The sequence below is a fragment of the Halichoeres trimaculatus genome, unplaced genomic scaffold (genome assembly GCF_033239565.1).
Source record: "Halichoeres trimaculatus isolate MK-OKI-2021-1 unplaced genomic scaffold, fHalTri1.1 fHalTri1_scaffold_3, whole genome shotgun sequence".
Classification (NCBI taxonomy): domain Eukaryota; kingdom Metazoa; phylum Chordata; class Actinopteri; order Labriformes; family Labridae; genus Halichoeres; species Halichoeres trimaculatus.
Genome location: NW_027437181.1, coordinates 17,019,908 through 17,042,075, shown reverse-complemented (window position 1 = coordinate 17,042,075; position 22,168 = coordinate 17,019,908). Strand labels below are relative to the sequence as shown.

At 40.5% G+C, this 22,168-nt stretch overlaps 1 protein-coding gene across 3 annotated transcripts in view; it reads left to right on the top strand.

Annotated features, from left to right (window-relative positions):
* Nucleotides 1-22,168, top strand: part of fam189a1 (family with sequence similarity 189 member A1) — a 103,708-nt gene that overhangs the window by 36,802 nt on the left and 44,738 nt on the right. For all 3 annotated transcript variants that reach the window (XM_074666852.1, XM_074666853.1, XM_074666854.1), the window contains exon 2: nt 15,945-16,001. In XM_074666852.1, the coding sequence (XP_074522953.1) occupies nt 15,945-16,001 (57 nt within the window). The remainder of the gene's footprint in view (nt 1-15,944; nt 16,002-22,168) is intronic.

Here is a 22,168-nt window from a genome sequence, read left to right as displayed (position 1 = left end):
GTGAACATTTTAGCTCCTCACTACCCAAGGTGCCCACCTCTGTTGCACCCTGCTGTAAGTCCCACCATGCCGCTCCGCCAATTACTGCCCAGAGCTCAACACTCGCTCCAAAAATATATGCATGCATATTTTAGTTTTCTTTTACTAAGCCAATTTTTGTTCTCGGATACTGTACTGAAATAGATTTTGGCCCAGATGGGCATGCATCAGATTCTTGTTGTGCGCGAAAATGAGGGAAAATTGAGCAGGATGGTGCCCTGCTCTGCCTCCCCATTCATAAAAAAAAACATCCCGCTTTGTACTCTTTCATCAACATTCAGCTGCTCTGCTCCAAACTCACTCTTACTCAGGCTCCGCTCAGGTGCTCTGCTTCTTAGGAAATAATGCTGGATATTTGATGATCTCAGAGAGGTTTATGTTTTTAGCATGAAGGTCTTGTAAGCATCTGATCATATCTGTTGTATATCTGTATTCCAGGATCCTGGAAAATCTTAACACTGATGACTTTTGGAACTCTGTTATCTAGATTTGTGGCTCATATTGAAATGTTTAATCTTGAACAACTGCACCACACTAGCTGTTCAAAACTGTTACATTTCACTTCTGAAATGTGATTGGTTTTATGCTGCCTGGGAAACTTGGCCGTTCAAAATACATCCATAAGCAACAGTAACTTTATATGAGCTGTCAATTGAGCTGTGTTATAAACATAACAAAGAAGGGCCTAGTATAGGGCCATGTGGAACACCACATTTTACTTAAGCTTAAGAACTAAGGAAATAAATTCTATTGCTTGTGGAGAGCTTTGGATTTTTATGCCACATAAACATATTTTGATAGTCATTAACAACCAGTTTATTTCAGGCAACCAGATAATTATTTTCCCCTCGTTTCTATCATCACATTTGGCTTTCCTACAGTTTTATTGCACAAAGTGGTCTCAACTCCCTCTGTTGGAGTCTGGCTGTCCCCCTTTATGGACCATCTGTTCATCTATAAAATGCAACAAACACACACATGGGTAATGTGGGCATAGGCGTTTCTTACTTAGATGTGCACTCTGTCCAAAGAGGCCATGTAGGAGAAAATGGAGAAAAGGTGGAAAATTGGTTGAAAAGGCTCTTGCACATGTCTACAGTGAGAGTTAATGCAAGCTGTTTTTGCAGCTTGTGAAGACAGCTGCTTTGATCAAAAACAGTGTAGCTGTTCCATTAGACTCGCCTGAGATAAAAGGAGAAAAAATGCATTCGAACGTGTCCTGTGTTGACAAAGAAGGAGATGATGATGATGAGGAGCAGTCTCTCCTGTGATGAAGGGTTGATATGTACTAGGACTACATCTACTTTACCTTCACATTGGCACAATAAGCATACATCTGAAGTAGACATGGGGTTTTACCTTGTAACACCAGGTCTTTATTTATTTCCTAAGAACTAGTAACCTATTTCTACACACAACCAACCAGACAAACAAACAAAGGTATTGTATCTGTATTCACAGAGATCTCATCAATGACTCTGTCCTTTGGCCAGATGTAGAGGCTGATTCACATTCAGACAAACATCTTTGTGTTGATTCATGGATTCAGAGGTACTACAGACCTCTGTGAGTGAGAGGAGAGGAGCAGAGGGTGGCTGAGATGCCACGCCTCCAGGCAGCAGCAGCCAACCTGCTGTTGTTCCCCTTGTTTCCATGGAAACACTAGCGAGGTGCTGCTGCTCACAGCAAAGAGATGATACAGAGGATGGGGGAGGGGTTAGGAGGGAGGGGCAGGTAGCGGATGGAGGGAGAGGGGGATTTTTGAGAGCGGATGTTGTGGAAGAAAGGAGGAGATCTGGAGGAGGACACACAAGGAGAGCAAACGCACACATCTGTTAGCCGTTTCAGCATAAGCCTCAGTCACACAGTGACACCAAACACCTCATGGGCCCTACAGGGGGTTCATATCCTCTGTTTATGTTCATACATAGAAATACATTAGGCTGCACATATTCATAAACACACTTCTTGCTGTTCATTTCACAGCCAACAAAGGTTTCCTGAAGGTTACTTGAAGCTGAAATTGTCACACAAGCATTAGGAGATCAGCTCCCCCGATGGTACAGCTCACCTTCATTTGTCTTTCATCTCTCTCTCTCACACACACACACACACACACACACACACACACACACACACACGCACACAGCAATAGAGAAAAATCTTTACGTTAATACACAAGATGATTTTTCTGTCTTATCCACATTCACAGCTGTCCTCAGAGCTGTTACATTGATAAGTTCCTCAAAATTGACTCGGAGTTGTAGTTTCATTTGACCATTGCAGAGGCCAAAGCTAAGCGTGTCCTCTGTCTGTTTTGAGATGGAAGAGGAGTCCACGTGTGTTTGCCACTCTCCCGTGGACTCTTCCAGTGAAGGCTGATGACTTCTTTGCACCACACACCACAGCTAATGAGTACTGTATTTTATAAAGCCTGGTTGAAAATTGTGTTTAAGCTTGGTGAGAGGTGCTGATGTTCTGAAGTAGGTTTTCCAGTGCATGTATGTTGCAAAAATGAGCATTATTATCTGGTAGGCTATCTTTTATTACCTTCAGCAATGCAGAATATAAAGCTGATTCACTAACACGGGGCACACGATATGGATTTAAGTAAATAAGAAGAGTACCTGCTCTTTTCTACTTTTACATTTGAAAGAATCTCTTATGAGATGAAAAGTTTGGAGTTAAGTTTTCACAACTCAGTCAGAGAAAGAGCAAAACTAAAAACGTCAACACCACAGTGTCACTAGAAGAACAATCCAGGGATTTCCAAAGACTTAAGGATTTATCCTCTTGGGTTTGCTTAAATCGGTTTGAAATGTAATAGAAAGATGGAAAGACATTTATAAAAAAAATAAAAGTAAGCTGATGGTATAAGACACCTTTCAAAGTGTGCTCTTTGCTCAGCATCCATTTAATCAGCAGCTCCTCATTTCACAGAAAGCCAGATAAGTTAGACGCACTCTACAGATTCACATTCCTGCTCGCAGAGACACACACATGTGGGGCAGAAACATATGCATGCACTCACACAAAACCGTGCACACGTCCTAACACGTGTCAGATTACTGTGTGCTGAGAGGCTGCAAGAAGAGCTCAGAGAAAGTCGCATTGACTCAGTGTAAAGACTTTCTTCTCTTGTCCAACACGCAGTGAAAGTGAAAGGAAATAGACAGAGACGCTTCACTTGTAGAGCAGCAGGAGAGGAACGGGCTGAGAGGGATTCAGGCAGTGTTTGTGTGTGTCTGTGTCTGTGTGTGTGTGTGTGGCCTCTGTGTTACGTTTCACCATGTATGACAGGCTTCATGAGTGTGTGTGTGTGATGTTGTGGGGGACTCTGAGCCAGCGTGCCTCCATGCTCCTCTCAGCGCAGCAGCTGATGGGAAATCATTACAGCTTCTGGCAAATGGCCAGTTCAGGGTTACCACGGCAACCACACTGGCTCCATCCATCTTGGTGGTGATGATGTTTGAGGAACGGACCGCTTTGCAGACCCTCACTTCCAGTAATGGCTTCTTTGATTGGTGCCATGAATTTATGAATAAGAATAAGGTCAAGACTCTGATTTAGGTTGAACCCAGAACACGTTCACTACCCACATATGTTTTTCTACATTATAGTTTGTTGTACTCTGCTGCACTGTACATTTTAGAAATCCTCACTGCATATGTCAGAGTGGAGAGGTTCATCATTCATGCGGAAATAAAGGAAAAATGTACACCACAGATGAAATATGATGTTGGATTCTTGAGGAAAGAGTTAAGTATTTATGGCATATAACAATTTTCCCAAGCTTTATTTTGCAACATTGATCAGTTTCAGTCCCCTCACTTTATTTTTTCACAGTTTTAACAAAGTGAAGTGAGTTTGCAGGGTCTGTTTTCTACAGATGAAAGAGTCTGAGCTATGTTGGTGTAAACCCATTTGTGTAAAACTTAAGATTTAAAAGAAAAAATATATATTTCTGATAGGAGAACCTTGATTTGTCACCCAACCAGCACCAAGGCTTGTCTCTTTAACCCAGAAACCTCTCCCCCCTGGAGATCCTGCAGGGGTTCACTTTCAAGCTTTCCAGGCTTTCTGGAAGAAGTAAACTCTCTGCTGTGTCCTGAACCTGCCTCAGGGTTTCCCTCCAGTCACCGGCTCCCAGAATATTTCAGTGAGAGGTGTCTGACCTAAAGCCTTAACTAGTGTCAAAACCACCTCAACTGGCTCCTGTTAAAGCTGCTGCAATATCAACATATTTCCACATCATGTAGCTCCTCCTCACCATCTCATCAGGGAAGACTGGATAGAAGCTCAGCTGCTTATTTCTCTGATTTCATTCTTTCAGTCAGAGCTCTAAATCTCTGGGTTTGTACAGAGATCAAACAAGTCATAAAGCGCTTTATACAGCTTAGTTCTCTCCCTTTGACTGCTTTCTGACTAGAGTTCATCTCATGATCTACACTCACTTGTTTGATGACATGTCTAAACTTTTTTTATTATCTGGACAAACAAATCGCTGCAGCCTTGACAGTCAGCAAACAGCAATAAATCGTCGACAAATACATGAACATGTTGGCTTTCGCTGGAGTTTCCAGTCATAGAGCTGAGAGGAGCTTTGCTTTCAAAACTTTCAAAAGGTGAGATCAGAAGTGAATCATTGTGCTGTATCAGTAAGATTGTGGTAGCAGGTTAAGCGCTTATCATGTGTATTTTTCAGAGAGCAAGGGTTTCATGCAGGCAGACATGGATTGAGTCTTGACTACTTTAAAAAATGGTTTCATGTAGTTATTTCAGATCGAGGTGTGCGCTTTATTGATCAGCATCTTCACTCACAGTAAATTCATGGATCCCCTCTGACAGGCCTCTGTTTCCTGAAATCATGTGTAACTGATAAATTGGATGGTCATGTTTGAGTGCCCAGTGGTCATACCATGGTAAGAGATAGAGACTTAAATTTGAAAGGCTTAGTTTATTTGTTAATATAAAAGCTCATTGTCGCCTCACTGATATGTCAAACTCATTATCTAAGACAGAAATAATTTAATGTGAGGGAGGAAGACGTGTTTTTCCTTTGATTTTTTTCTTCTCACAAGACAGGAGAACAACAGCACACTCACACCCACACCCACACAGCATGTTGACTGCTACAACCAGTTTTGAATGCAATTTTTCTGCATATGTCCAAGATATGCTGACAGCAAAGTGATACAAGTGATGATATACACTCACTGGCCACTTTATTAGGCACACCTGTCCAACTGCTTGTTAACGCAAATTTCTAATCAGCCAATCACATGGCAGCAACTCAGTGCATTTAGGCATGTAAACATGGTAAAGACGATCTGCTGCAGTTCAAACCGAGCATCAGAATGGGGAAGAAAGGTGAAATGAGTGGCTTTGAACATGGCATGGTTGTTGGTGCCAGATGGGCTGGTCTGAGTATTTTAGGAACTGTTGAGGATTTCACGCGCAACCATCTCTAGGGTTTACAGAGAATGGTCCCAAAAAGGGAAAATATCCACTGAGCGGCAGTTCTGTGGGCAAAAATGCCTTGTTGATGCCAGAGGTCAGTGTAGAATGGACAGACTGGTTCGAGCTGATAGAAAGGCAACAGTAACTCAAATAACCACTGGTTACAACCGAGGTCTGCAGAAGAGCATCTCTGAACACACAACATGTCCAACCTTGAGGCAGATGGGCTACAGCAGCAGTAGACCACACCGGGTGACCCTCCTGTCAGCTAAAAACAGGAAACTGAGGCTACAATTCACACAGACTCACCAAAATTGGACAATAGAAGATTGGAAAAACATTGCCTGGTCTGATGAGTCTTGATTTTTGCTGCCACATTCAAATGGTAGGGTCAGAATTTGGCATCAACAACATGAAAGCGTGGATCCATCCTGCCTTGTATCAACGGTTCAGGGTGGTGGAGGTCGTGTAATGGTGTGGGGGATATTTTCTTGGCTCACTTTGGGCTCCTTAGTACCAATTGAGCATGGTTTAAATGCCACAGCCTACCTGAGTATTGTTGCTGTTCATGTCCATCCCTTTATGAGCACAGTGCACACATCTTCTGACGGAGACTCCCAGCACGCTAGCGTGCTATGTCATAAAGCTGTAATCATCTCAGACTGGTTTCTTGAACATGACAATCAGTTCACTGTATTCAAATGGCCTCCACAGTCACCAGATCTCAAACCAATAGAGCACCTTTGGGATGTGGTGGAACGGGAGATTCGCATCATGGATGTTCAGCCAACAAATCTGCAGCAACTGCGTGATCGTGATGCTATCATGTCAATATGGACCAAACTCTCTGAGGAATGTTTCTAGTACCTTGTTGAATCTATGCCACAAAGGATTAAGGCAGAGGGCAAAAGGGGGCCCAACCAGGTACCATCAAGGTGTACCTAATAAAGTGGCTGGTGAGTGTGTGTGTGTATATATATATATATGTGTGTGTGTGTGTGTGTGTGTGTGTGTGTGTGTGTGTGTGTGTGTGTGTGTGTGTGTGTGTGTGTGTGTGTGTGGCTGGAATTTTCTGCTGCAGCTGCACAGACTTACTGCTGACTGTGTTTCATCTTGTCAGGGATCCAGCAGGGTGCAAGTCCATATCATTTTGCCACAAAGCAGTATTGAGTTTAATCTTTTCAATAGAATTTTTAAAAAGTTGATCTTTCGTGAAAAAAGGTAAACTTTTTGTATTTTTAAAATGTTAGCTGTGGACATGGGTTTTTTCCTATGGGTTTGAGTGTTTTTTTTTTTTCTGTGTCAGTGTGTAGGTGTTGTTGTCCTTGTCAGAGTATCAGAGTAATGCATTCTTTCATGGCGATGACACTGGCTCCTCTAATCCAGCCCTGTGAAAAGCCAAATCCTCGCTTTTATCTCTCCATTCCCGTTTACACTTGTCAGTAGTCTGTGTGTGTATGTGTGTGTGTGTGTGTGTGTGTGTGTGTGTGTGTGTGTGTGTGTGTGTGTGTGTGTGTGTGTGTGTGTGTGTGTGTGTGTGTGTGTGTGTGTGTGTGTGTGTGTGTGTGTGTGTGGTGCAGTAATTCTGCAAGTCAGGGCGTTGTGTTTGTATCAGAAGCATGCAATGAAAGCATCATCCTCTGACATTTGTCAGAAAGAGTTGTGGTTTTCAAAATTAATAGGAATGTATTTGCTTGGTTTATCATGTTATCTGTCTGTATTAAGTTGTTTTCATCTAGCTGTGTCACTCAAGCTGATTTACTTAATGAAGCGAACATCCTGCTCTGCTAAGTTACAGCCGTCAGAGATTATGTCTGGAAATGTTATTTAACTCTACAACTCTACAAGGCTGAGCTTCTTTTTTTCCTGAATTTACTGATTCATCTGCAGTTTATGAGTTCTCCTCTGTGAAACAGAGGGTTGCCCCACAGTTGAAAGTCTTGTTTTCTGTTCTTAGGCACCACACAACAGGTCAGAGTATAGAGCCTTGTTGAAGTCTGTAGAGTCATGGAAGGAGAGTGACTGGTTGGACCATCCTACCCAATGGGTCAGTCTTTGTCATTAAACTTCTGTGCTATGCAAGGAACTGGGAACCTTTTGTGGAGGCCCTCTGTCACCAAGGACTTCAACTTCCATTTACTTCACTAGAAGAGTTTCTCTCCTTGGGAAGTTTGGGGGTATGGAACCCGAGTGGGCCATGGTTGAAGCCTCCATTGTGGCAGTTGGTGCCAGGAGTAATGACCATCGGTGCATGTTGTGGCACATCATAGACAGCTTGTGGACACTGTGAAAATTTTGAAGGAAGCTGTCAGGAGGGATAGGTACCGACAGAATTCTGCCTGTATTTTCCAAGTACAGATTCATGTAAAATCGAAGAGTACCATGTTTCAGTACCTTAATACATTCTTGTGACTGTGAGGGAGTGGAGGAGTAGGCAATTTTCCATTCTGGACATAAACATAGCATTGCAAGTTTATATTGAGAAATAAACATGTTAAATATAAAAACTTGGAGATATTATCATTAAAAAAATTAACACATAAAGACACACAAAGTACCAAGCACTGGCACCCTTGAGCACTGATACCGATTGCCAGGTACCAGACATTTTTACTGTATTGTTTCAATGTGAAAGGTGCCCATCCTGAGCTGTCATACTGTAAAAGAACCTCTTGGGAGCTGAGCCTAAGTGTTTCATGAAACACTGAGAGGTACTAGGTGGCCTTTCTAGCCATCTGGTACTGGAAATAAAAATCCATGGTGTGTGGATTTAGTTCTGGAGGACTTTTGACTGGTCTCAAGGGAATGGATTTTCAAGGGAGCTCTGAACCCAAACCTCTCTTATAAAAAGATGAGTTTTCAAGTAAAATAATTACCCATGACTACTCTGTCCTTGGTGGCAGGGCCCATGGAGTAGATGCGATTTATTCTGTTGTGTTGAAGGTTTTGGAAATTGTTGGGTTGTCTTGGCTGATGTCATTTAGAGGTCCAGCATAATGCCTGTGGTACTGCAGGCTGTGATGATGGTTCTCGTTTTTAAAAAAGGGTGCTTTGAGGTGTGCTTGGTGGATTACACTACTCAACCTTCTGGTGTAAGTTTACTTCAGGATGGTAGAAAAGGAATTTCAGTTAATTTGGGTTAACACCTAAAAACAGGAACAACAATGCAGATTTAATGCTTGTGGTAGAACTGTGGACCAGCTATTTATCCTCTTAAAGCTTCTAGTCTATATGTTTTTTGTGGACCTGGAAAGGGTTTTGGATCGGGAGGCTACAAGCCCACTCCTTTCACCACAATCTCAGGTATGTTTCCAATGCATGTTGGCCTCCACCAGGGTTGTCCCCCTTCAGATCTCTAGGCCCAGGTTTCCCCTTTGTGGGCTTTAGGATTTCAGCTTTGCTTTTTGCAGACAATATGCTTCTTCTTTGTGCAGTTTCAGAGTAAGAAGAGACTTGTGTGATGGTCAGAGGAGACCACGGTCCTCTGGAAATTATGGATTACTTTCTCCAAAAGTTGTATAGTAAATCCAGAGCCTACTACAAGTGAAAAAGTTCAAGTTCTTTGGGATCTTATTCACAAGGGACAGTAAAATGAATTTTGGAATTGGTAGACGGTTTAGTGCAGCATCACCAGTATTGCAGGCGTTGTACCTGGCTGGTGCATTGAAGAGCTGGCCCCAAGGCAAAGCTTTTGATTTACCTACCTCAGTCTAAAACCAACCCTCTCCTGCAGTCATCAGTTTTAGGAGGTGATTGAAGTAATGAGTTCACTGATTCGAGAGGCTAAATGAATTTCCTCTGCCTTAGAGAAGAGGTAAGGAGCTCAGACACTGATAGAGATCTCTGAGTGGAGCTGCTACTACTTCACACCAAAAGCAGACTGCTAAGATGGTTTAGGATTTTGACAAGGATGCATTTGGAAGTTTCTCAGCACACCCAACCAGGAGGAAATTCTGTGGTAGACCAAGAGCTTGCTGGGGGGATGATGTTTCCCATCTGGCCTGGGAATCTCCCTGGAGGAACTCAAAACGTTGCTGGTGAGAGGGACATCTGGGTCACCTTGCTAAGCCTGCTGCCTCTGCAGTCTGGTACACAGAAGAAAAATGATGGGGGAAAAGCATCTCAATAGACTTTTTTTTCTGGAGCCTTTGGCTGTCAACATAAGACCTACAGCTGGAGATATTTGAAGCTATAAAAAGTTGCTGTCAGATTATACAGATCCAAATATTTGCTTTTCAATTTCCATGTTTATTAAAAGGGTCCTTTAAAAACCCCATTCATCTAAATGCAAATTGTCTGGTACAACATTTCACTCATTTTGACACTGAAATTTTCAAGTAAATGTTTTTAACCCTTCAATACCATTTATTGCAGTGCACTGTGGACCATGCTGTGAAAATTTGGAGTGCCCGTTGAGAGGTTGTGTGTCTTTTTATAAAACTGGAACAGACTTTTCATTTCATAAATTGTTGCTCTGCTACTCATGGTTTGATGTTTTTTAGTTGCTTTCACTGAGATTTTTCATTGGCCCATGCCAGGAAATATATTTAAAAGATGGTTCAGCATTTTTTTCAGCATGTTAGTGGGTGTGTGCTGCCCAGGTTTCAGTGACTAATGCTGCTAAGTATTGCATGTTAATCCTGTTCTGGCAGCAGCCGAGGGGAAAAGCCTCCAGTGACTGACAACCAGCAAAGCTCTCACATTGCTCCTGCTCTCACACCATTTCTACCCCGGAGGCAGAGATACACATACACACACACTCAGACCACAGGTACACAGACAGTGCTCCATGCATGGATATATGGACGCAGAGACATGTAGTGCACAGTGGAGGAACAGGAAGGATGAGATAATGGGAAAAACAGGATAGGACAAGAGGGGGAAAAGGGTTTCCAAATTTCTGCTGCAGTGTGTGTATGTGTGTGTGTGTGTGTGTGTGTGTGTGTGTGTGTGTGTGTGGTTGTATCCTTTATATCTATAACAAAGTGACCTGTGTGGTAGAAAAGTGTCCTTGACTTGAACATTTTAACAGTATAGCAAAACACTGGGTCTCCTCTCTCACATAACTGGTTTTGAACCCCAAAAGACAGACATCTAAAAGATGTGTTCACAAACTCATTGGTGTTTTATTCACTCCTCCTTAATCTCCTCTTTGAATCGAGCCAGCTGATGCACATCTATGTTTGCAAGTTTTCATCTGCCTTTAAAAGATATCTGGTGTCCAAATTTACTTGTCTTTCTGCACTAATCACGTGGTGAAAAATGAAAACAATAAAAATAAGTGTACAGACATGTTCTCATTTGAATCAAATTTTGGTGGTACAAATTTGGTATCTGTGTTTACAATGAGGTAGGAAAGTGACTTGGAGCTGCATTATGATTGGAGCTCAGTCCCACCTTGGTTGTGCATGTTGCAGTGCGCCTTTTCTCTGCTGCCAAGACTAGCACCAAGGAGAAAGGGAGAGAGAGGGAGAAGGGAAAGAGAGGCTTGTAACAGAACACAACCTCTCTGGACACTTTGTCGCAGTGCCCTGACACCAGTATAAAGAGGGTGAATGTTGATACCTGCAGTATCACAGAGTAACACAAGCCTCAGTCCTCTGCAGCACTGAACAGAGTAGACACAGTAGAGACATTACCAGACACTGTCAGTCTGATGTCTGCTTGATGTGGATGCCTTCCAGTTGTACATCTGCATATAAGCTGCAATGAGAGTATTTTTAAAAAGAGTGCTTATTAACACATAGGGATGGGTACCTTTCATAGTTAAAACGATACAGCACCAATGCCCGGTACCTGGCAAGTGCTATTGTTACTTAACGGTACCAATTTTTGGTACTTTTGTGTGTGTTTATGTAGTAATGATATTAATTTTTTTAGTAATAAAATCTCACTCTTTTAATTTAACATATTAATTCTTCAGTATGTAAACTTTCAATGCTATGTTCATGTCCAGCGTGGAAAATTGCGTACTCTTCCACTCTCTCTCAGTCACATGGATGACATGGATGTGTTTAGGTACCTAAACATGGTACCTTTTGATTTTGCGTGAGTTGGTACCTACTACTACAGATAGAATTTGGTCGGTACCTATAAAAGTACCTAATTTGGCACCCATCCCTATTAACAAATTTACTCAGTGTTTCTACATTTAACATTTGTGGCTGTTTTTTTCTTTGCTAAAACAAAACTGCGGCAACAACGTCTGATTGTGGATAAGGACATCTAATGAAACATGTCATTTTAAGTCAGTGGCGGGTAAGTATAATAATAATAATAATGATAATAATAATAATAATAATAATAATAATAATAATAATAATAATAATAATACATTTTATTTATAGAGCCCTTTTCAAAACTCAAATATGCTTTACAAGGTATAAAAAGACAGGGCAAGCTAAAAACAGATACAAATATACAAAATAATGAAATAACAGTAAAATTTACATATAAAAAAAAAGACAAGACAAAAACAGTTAAAAAAGCTAGTATAGAACCCTACATACAGCCATAAATGAATTTGGGCGGTCAACAATTGATGTTTTCTGTAAAAACAGTGAAATGATCAGGGAGACAGTATGCATTAGCACAGAGCTCAAATTGGCTTCAGATTATCTCTTGCCGTCACAGCAGAGACAGGCGGGGATGTAATTGCACCTGATGGACAATTAGGTTTACAGACTCTATTATGGTGTTATTAAAGCCTGACTGTGGATCAGACCACAACTGTAAACATTTGACAACCATGACAACCACAACAACATCTGGGGATAAGAGAATATGAAAGGATCTGATAGGCTGTTACAAAGAAATCATTTTTACTTTTCAGGCCTACAAACAATAAACAACATGTGATCACTCTCAGCAGTTATTGATTAGTTGGATGCATCTATTGTTGGTTTTGTGGGATTTTTTTTTTCGTTTTGATAAAAATCAGAGAAGCACCGACCCAACACTTTGATCCTGTTGTTGATCAGACTTGCGTGTGTGAATGTGTGAGTGTGAGCTCCATGAAATATTGACATCTCCTTCACCAGGTCCTGTGGGTATCAAGGTGAGTGGAAAAGTGGAAGATTGACTAGAGAGTAGAGCATGACGGACAGGGAAATAGAAATGAGGAGGCTGGATTGAGAGTAGAGAAAGTGTGTAAGTGCAGAAATACACTGTGACTGTGTGGGCGCAGAGCTGGAGCAAGAAATACAGAGATGGAGCTTGATACAGGGAGAAATTGGACGTGGAAGCATGGCAAAACTGGGAGGGAAAGACTAGACACTAAGAAAGTCAGAGAGGAGGAGGAGGAGGAGGAGTGGGAGGAGGGCAAGATGGGGAAAATGGTGAGAGCATGTTGGTGTTTAATGGAGGGTGAAGAAAGGTGAAAGGCAGAGAGAGACCACAGAGGAAAAGAGCACCAGAGGCTACAAGTACCCTTTGTCCACACACACATTCTGACGGTAGGCAAGTTCACACGTTCAGAAACAGGCAACACCACACCCAGAGTGACGCATACTGAGAGAATCAATATGTGGTGTTTCATCTGGAACTTCATTTTGATCCTGCAACTGATCACAGAACATCTGGAGTTTAGAGAGACGTCTTCATGAGCATCAGACATACGGCTTTAAAAAAAGACTTTGATTTAGAGATGTATGAATAAGTCAAATGACAGCAATGAACATTTGGGGGAACAGATGTCACAACAAGATAGATATAGAGTTTGATATAGAGTTTGAATTGCTTCATTTAAACCAGAGCATCAAGCTGACTGGTTCCAGGTAGTTGAAGCACAAAATCAAAAAGTAAATCAAGGCTAACGGAAAATCTGGAACATTATTAAGTCCAGAAAGATGGCCCGATGAAGTTTACATAATAGATTTATTAAATGTTGGGGTTTTCAAAGATAAACAACACAATTTGACCCTGTATGGCTGCCTCTTTTGATGCTTTTGATGGTTTTGGTTCAGGATGTTTTGAAGTTTGTAATTTCCTAGTCGTTTGAACTTTAATTCCAATTAACCAACAGGTCTAAAGGTAGTAAAACACTCAGAAACAGTTAAAATGATGCAAAGTTTCTTTAGCATGCTTAACTGTGAGATCACATGGTCTGCAGTCTCACCTGACAATTGTGTTTGCAGAATGTGGCTATGTTAGCAGAGCTAGCGCCACCTGTCTAAAGTCTTCCTTGCATGTTAACAAGAGCATACCTGTATTATTTTACGTGTTCTCTAGATGAACGGATGCCAGTTTAACCAGATACAGCCTATATACAACTTTATCTCCACTTCACTACAAGGTGTTATCTGCGCTTGTCTATATCTGGGTTGTAGAGGGTTGTATGGTAGTAGTCACTGACTAATGCTTCCATTAGTGACAGGTGGTAGATAAATATCTGATTAGCCAACTAGTAACCCAAGTGCTGACTAGATAGAGTGATGAATTTCTATTAAGTCCACTAAACATGCACATCACCAGTTTGAGTGCATAAAAAGTTTTTCATACTCAGAAAGAAAGCTGTATTAGAGCCTATTATATAACAACGTCCTGAATGTAATAAAACCTATAATTTGATAACTCACCCAAAATGTAAAAAAAATAATATGTTTTGGGTGCAGCACCTTTGTGACATTGATGAACTGTTATTACTTTTTGGGTTTTATTACATTTAAAAAAAAAAATTATTTGGGTTTGTAATTACATTTTGGGTCATTGTTACACATGGGGCCCTAAAAAGATGGTTTAGGTTAAATCACACAGAGGACTTTCCTTGTCATGATTAAATAAAAATGAATACATTGACTGTAAGATATACAGTAAATGTGAAACAAACAGTGTTCTCCTTTGTTTTAGCACTGATGTTCCTGTTACAAATTCATCTACCACCTACATAGACTTTGTACCTGTAGAACAGCAACACTTCCTCCTGTGTTTCCATCATCATTACTCTAGATGCTGGGGGCTGTTGTCACTTCATTATAAACATATGTTGTTTGTAGGTATGTGCTAAAACAAACAATGCTGTCATTTCAGAGTATATATTTGGTATGGTATGGAGTATAAAAACTGATAAACGGATGCAGTTATTGGCTTTGGCAATGAGGGGCAGGGGATGAACAAGCAAAATGTTTATCTGTTGAAGGGATCAACGCATAGACGTGTATGATGCTAGTATGGCAAACCTAATAACACTGTATTATATTTTATCTGCCATAAGTGCATCTAAGAGACCAGAGCTACTTGTAAATAGCTGAAAATATCTGCTTGATGCACGTAAGTACATAGATCATGTTTTAGTCAAAACAGATCTTACCAATGCTTTAAACTTATCACTAACAAACTGGAGGATAAAGGTTTACCTGCTCCACTCCAAATACAAGTCAAATTCCCCAAGAGGAGAACTGAACTGAACTGAAGTTGTCTTAAAAAAAACTAAGTTCAGCAGGATTTGTGTTATAAGTAAGTCATCAGCAGCAACTAATAAACAAACCGCTAATGCGAACAAAAAGCTTACAGCCCTTGGAAAGAGGAGCATTTCTGTTTCAGTCCACTGTATTCAGTTTTTCAGACCCTTCTCAAACGAAAGGATCATGTCGTTCACTTGTTCCCAGCTACTAGAAAAGAATCAACGTAAGAGTGAGCCTCACGACACAATGATTCTGTTGACAAAGAAGTCCATATCCATACTGACACACAGGCGAAAAATCTGGTGACAGATGGGCACAGAAACGCCAAACCAGAGTGTCAGCTCCCACCTGATCTGTGTATTACTCAAGCCATCATGTAGAGGATGGTGTTACAGTCAGAGTGTATTTGCAGAGGACGCTGCTGAAACACACCCCAAATGAAAGTCTGTTTTGTGTATCCGTGGGCAGTTTCAGTTGTTGGATGATCAAACAAGCTGTAGACAAGAAAAGCAAGTGAAATATTTTTCAAACTGCTCATTCTGTAGGTAAAGGAAATAAATACTTTTTATTATCAGCATTAGATTATGGTTAGTGTAGCTCTTAAAATGTTGAATACGTGAGGGGTTAAATGAGGGTGTTTGACACTTTAAGCATTTGAGCTCCACTTTATCTAAACCAGTCAGAAGATGCTGGTTAGTGGCTGTGCTAGCGTGGCTCTAAGTGGCTTCACTCCTGCACACTTGTGATGCTTTGAGCACTATGCGAGAAATACTGACACGCAAATGTTAAGCAGACTTGGTGTTTACTGTGCAATGTGATTAATTCCTAGGGACTATGAATATCTGTATAAAAAGTTCTTTTTTCAATACTCACTTTTTGAATGTCATAATTTTTTATACTGAAGCGAAAACAAAAAAATATACAAAATAAGCTTCCATAGATGTGAAATTGTGAATTTCTTTTTGATCTCTGATAGAGATATCCATCTTTGTTACCATGTTTTCGTCAGCATCACTCACCTCACATATCTGTCTCCTCTCCCAGGTGCTGCTCTCTGGACTGATTGGAGTGGTGTCATGGAAGAGGCCGCTCTCTCTTGTGGTAAGTGTCTGAACGCCCGCACTCATCTACTAATATGTCAACTCTGAACAAAGCAGTGATACCCAAGAGGCTGCCTTTGTTATGATGATGGGATGACGGATATGTGACATGTACCTACATACTGAAACAGATGCTTTGTTTCTCTGCAGTTAGGGTCACCTCATGCAGACACGCTGTACAAGAATATTAATGACATTAAATCATCAGACTTCTTTGTCAGTGTGTTCAACTTGAAGTGAATGAAAAATCTTGAAGCTTTCACAGTGCACCATGTCTGATGTAATCGTTCATAATTCCGATCTTTGGATTTAAACTGTGCTGGTTTAGCTGCAGTAAAAAACTGTCAGTAAACACAGTTTGGGGCATGTTCAGGGTGTGTTGGAAATCCTGGGATCTCAACTGCTGTGTTTGTATGTTTTCACCGCAACTGACCTCGAAACCACAGGACTAGAGTCTGACAGAAGTCTTAGTAGTTTCCACTTTTTTTCTCTGCTTGCACAAACCAAAATCATTGAACTGTTACTCTGTTCAATGCTGTGTACACAAAACTGTCTGAACTCAGATCACAAGATGTTTCTGAGGGAGCTATATTTATCAAACAGATGCAAGTGCTCTTTAGATTTATTAAGGGATTGATTTTAGTGAATGAATTAAAGTGGGAAACATCTTAAGAGCAGGTTTGGGAAAACTGCTGCAGAGAAAGAGAAGCGACAACTGCTTTCTTGAATTTCAGTGACTTAACTCATCAAATTTTAATTTAGTACTTAATACTCCTTGTTTTATATTTACCCACATACATTCCTTCATTTGTCAGCCAACTTTCTATAATTAAATCCCATCGCATACATTGATATTATACATATTTCAGCATCTTGTGCAGCGTTTTTACAAGTCCAAACTCTAAAGGTTTATGTTGAAATCATAGGGGTGAATTATCCTAAAACCTAACTCTAGTAAGAAAATTTATTATTGCCAAAAGTGGAAAACATGATACATTTTAAGCTTCGTTGACTAGTTTTATGGGAACAAATGCACAGTATGTACTTTCTGCTACTCAAGACTCTTACCCAAAATGATAACAAAACATGGAGCTTCATAAGCCATGAAAGATCAAAGGAGTTTTTAGTTTTTAGTTATTAAACAGAAAAATTTGATTTTAAAAAATGACTCATACATGTTAAATTTATTCATTTTAGTTCTTGTTCTATGGTTTTATTCCAATGAAACAGCTGCAAGTAAGATTGGTTAACATTCAAGGTTCACATTAGTTAATTGAACGTTTCCTTAACTACTGGTGACAAAATCCAACAAAGCACAAACATAATACTTTCAAGGTTTGAGCCATAGACTGTAGACTAAAACTGATACCAAGTATCTACATGATGTGAAGCCAAAACATTTAGAGCCCCCTCTGCTGGCTAATTTGTTGTTTTTTTACATGCAAGTATCAGTTTGCATACTAATTCATCAATAATCGATCAGACATTTATAAATACTATATATATGGTTAGATTTATTCCCTGGTGTAAAATAGACACGGTAAATCACTTTGAGTTAAAGCTGTCATCAAAGATCCCTCAAACAATGGGAACTTTATTTGTGTTTTTTGTGCCCTTGATGAATACAGAATCTTGTGAAATGTTCAGATCGCATGCAGACAATAGTCCTCCCTGGGTGCGTATTGCTACTTCTTATGTATTATTCATCATGACCAACACAGCTAGTCACTCGTAAATATATTTCAACAGAAAGAGAAAGATAGCTTAAATAAAATTTAAACTCATGGAAGTTGAAGGGCAGATCACTTCTGTGAGAAATAAGAGACCTTAATGTTGCTTCATATCTGAGTATTGAAATGGCTGTTCTTGTTTACAGTTATAGGGAACATTTTCATGCTGTAATAGAGCCAGAAAACCTTCAAATGACGGACTGTAACCAGCTCTCCCCTCGGTTACATGTGTTTTTTTTTCCCTCCTCTTTTGTTCCGTAAGAAACACAGATGCATTATGGTTACTACTTGTGACTTGGAATGATGACCTCTGTCCACGTATCTCTCAGTCTTTCAGTTCTTACAGCACAAAAACCCCCTCCCAGTTTTACTTCACGCTGTCTGACTGTCATAAATAATCTCATCTCATTTCTGCAGTCGTACCCCCCATCGCCACCTCCTCCAGCTCTAACTGCAAATCACTTGTCTCGCTCCCTTTAGTTTTATCGCCTTGCTCCCCTGCTGCACATTTCAGCTTCCTTTTTCTTCACGTTTCCATCCTCTGTCCACCTTTCTCTACCTTTGTGTAATGTTAAACCAGAGAAAGAGATTTGAATCTTTTGTAGCTCAAGGGTATCAGAGAAAATGTTCCATCATTCGAGGTGTGAGCCGTAATTGGTCACACATTCCACGCTTTCAAAGAGTGAAATCCTCACACCTGTCTCTCTGGACTAATTTATTGTAAGTCTGTTCCTGTAAGGATGCATAGTCTTTGGCTGCTGAAAGCTAATGTCTGGTGTGGCTTTGTTGTTGTTATGTAGCATGTTATGTCTATTCCTCACAGTCAAGCTTTCCCATATCTGGATCCAACCCAGTAATGACTGGCAGGTGACTAATACACCGGCTGGACGTTCTCAGGCTTGGCAATGCAACACCAACCCATCTGTGAACTGTGGGTGTCCCTGGTTTGCATCGTGATCCCAATCACTGGAGTCTCTCCAGATGGTTTACGTTTGGATGCTAAAGACCTGTTTTTTATGCTGATGAATCCAGGTTGGCCTTTTAGATAACACAAGTTTAAGGTGCTGAAAATTAATATATGATCTGCACAGTTTTAGATTTTGATCTGAAAAACATCACAAAGCCAAAAAGATTATCTTGTGACTAAAATCTGGTTCATACATCTGTTTTGGCTCAACGCTGTTGCTACAAAGTAGTGTTTGATGCTGTTGAAAGCACTGGGTTGGAAAGTGACACAGTTAATTTGCAGATTTTCTCTCTGTGTTTTAAATCTGACATTACTTTATTTTACAAAAGCAGCTTTTGATTTTAGTCTGGAATATGTATTAAACTTAATACATGTTAGGCTGAGGGAGACAGATCTTGATTTTAGTGCTTGTGCTTGAGTGTTAAAGAGTTTTTTTGAGTTATAAATAGGTTAGATGGGTTGTAGAATGTGAAACTTTGTGTTTAATATTTAATTCTCACACATCAGTCAAGTCAGTGGATGACATCTCATGCGGTTTTTGGATTCATTTTTTTTATACCAGAGTGAAAAAAAAAACAGGTGCACCATTGTTATTGTAGGGAGACTATATGTGAAGAGTGTCTTAAAACTCAAAACCCAAACTTTTCTCCACACTTAAAGAATGCCCCAGAATGGGGAAACACACTTTGAAACCCTCACTTTCCACCTTATCTGAAATAACTCATAAACATTGTAGTTTTTATCCAGTCAAGTTTGCTGCACTATCGCCTGGGCGGGTTTACTCTGTATCATCCAGAGGCAGGAGAAAAGACAAGACTACCTGCAGTGCTGTGCTGTTTGTGGCTGTGATAGATGATGTGTTTAGAGAGAGAGTTAGAGGGCAGGAAATCTGTGTTTGTCCTGCTGCAAAACAAGATGGAAAGTCTGCAGTACAGTGTTTGTCTCAGAAATTGTTGCTGTTGTTGGTTTACTTACCAGGTTTGCACATGCAACACACCCAAAACATACCTCTACATACTTACATTTAATGTCCATTTATGTCAGTCATACTCTGTGCAATTCCATGCACCTGTTGACTTGCACATTTGATTTGTGTTTTTTTTGTTTTGTCACAGTATGTATGATCAATGTTACTGCAAAGAGAGATTAAGAAAGCAATCAGGAGGTGATTAGCCTAGCTTAGCGTGAAGGCTGGAAACAGTTAAAAAGTGTTGCTTCTGTCTTGAAGGAGAGCTTTCTTTAGTCCTCTTGTTTACTAACTATTAAGTGAGAAATGTGATTCTACTTCCCAATGTACCATGACAAAGGATGTTGTTGGAAATGTCACTAAAACTCAGTGGATGATTTCAGCCTGCCGCTTCTTGCTACATTTGTGCCCAGACATGAATGTATTTGGTCTCCTCTAACTTTCAGCAGACAGATAATAAGTACATGTCTTAAAATATTGAGATGTTGATTTGCATGTTAACCCAGTTTTAGTCTCTAAATCTCAGACTTTAGTTTATATAAATCTTCATTCATAAAAGAAAGCAGGCCTGATATGTCCTGACCTCATACGCCTCTGGATTGAAATGTGGCCCAAAGAGATTTTAATAATGGAGACGCAGAGCAGTCAGAGGTGAAACAGTCAGTGCACTTGTGATGTGTCAGACAGAGAGCGAGTCAAACATGTGCAGCTACTTTACATTCATGTTTCCACAGGGATGAAAGAACAAGTTGTCCTTTGGTGACAGGGTAAAGGACCGGAGCAGGGCTGTGAAGGTGAACCGTGGACTGAATGTCACACTGTACTTTCCTGCACCACTGACTATTTTTGTGGACTGTTCAGCCTTATCTTCATGGGATCATGTTACAGTATCAGAATCAATTCCCTGTTGATCAAAACATAGAACACAGAAAGAGTAAAGGTTCCTGTTACAGTGGTTTACTAGTGAAACACTTTTTGGCAATAAGATGTTGGAAATGCACATTTCAGCAAGACAAGCTCTGTGGCTGTATGAGAAACATGAACAATCTGTTCGTCAGAAACTTCAGCAACTTTTGTTTGTTTTACAGTGACTTCTTTTACTGAAATGTAAAGGGATCAAAGGGTAGTACTTTGTGACTTCTGCTGGTACTTTGTCGGGGTGTAACGGTACACAAAAATCATGGTTCGGTACGTACCTTGGTTTTGGGGTCACGGTTCGGTACATTTTTGGTACAGTATGGAACAACGCGAAACCATTTGCTTGTTTAGCATGTTTATTAAACCAAAAACTTGCCATTATAAAGCAAGGGGGGAGGCTCTTCAAGCTCCGGTTGGTCGTTAGCAGCAGCCATGATGCACAATTCAGACACAAGCTCCTGTGGCTACGGAAGCTCTTTGATATTCATCTTCTGATTGGCTCACCGTGAGACGTCACGTCCACATGGTATGCACATGATCGCAAAGCACGAATCACAGACCACTTTCCTCATGAATATTAAAATGCCTTCCCTGCTCAGCCAATCATAGACGAGTAGTCACATGATTATTAAAGAGCCATGTGCAGCGGTTAACATAAACTCACTGAATTCGTTCGAATACAGCACTGTACTGAACCGAACAGCCTTATGAAGCGGTATGGCATGGATACATGTACCGTTACACCCCTAGTACTTTGACATTGTGTGCATGATAATGCAATCTGTCTTTTTCATAGCTGTGCAAAACACCACTGTATATTAATACTGTGCTGTGACCAAATTATGCTGTCTGTGTTGAATGTTAGGGGTACTCTGAAGGCTTTTTTGAGATACAATCAAGTTGAAACTTGCGATTTAGTCACCCTCTAAAATGTCCTTGAATGAAGTGTAAAATCTTGGGAAAACCAAGGCTCTGAGTATTTTAGGATTCTATTCATAATAGTAAAGTTACTGGGATTTTGTCATGTAAAACATAAGTTAATGAATGATTCAAATACTGCAAACAAATCATGAAGAGGTTGTGAAACATGTTCAAAAATATTTTCCTCCACTGACTTGAATCGTTTAATTTCCCATAAACTGAGAACATTACCTCAAGTTTATCACCCCTGTTGCCCTCCACCATAAAGCATCAATCACTTGAGCTGATCTCGAGTGATTTCAAGTTGTACTTGACCCAAACTGAATGTCCTGAGACAACTGAGTGGCAACCCTGCTCAGAAAATCTCTTCTGAGTGCTGGCCTCTTCCTCTAATTGTTTTTAACAGACATGCCACACTGTTACAGCTTCCCAAGAGAGCTTTAATCTAATCTAGACACTCATTTTGTTGACTGTCTCTCAACAAAATGTGCATCTGTTGAACCACTTCTGCACTTAACATTTGCTAATACGACAGATGATTGGCCCAACTCTACTTCAGTGGAGATCTACCAAAAGCTGCTTCAGGACAAAACAGTTATAGCACCAACTGCAGGCCTGGCATGCTCACCACAGCGTTTTCAGTCCCTCAGCGTTTCCATGTAAGC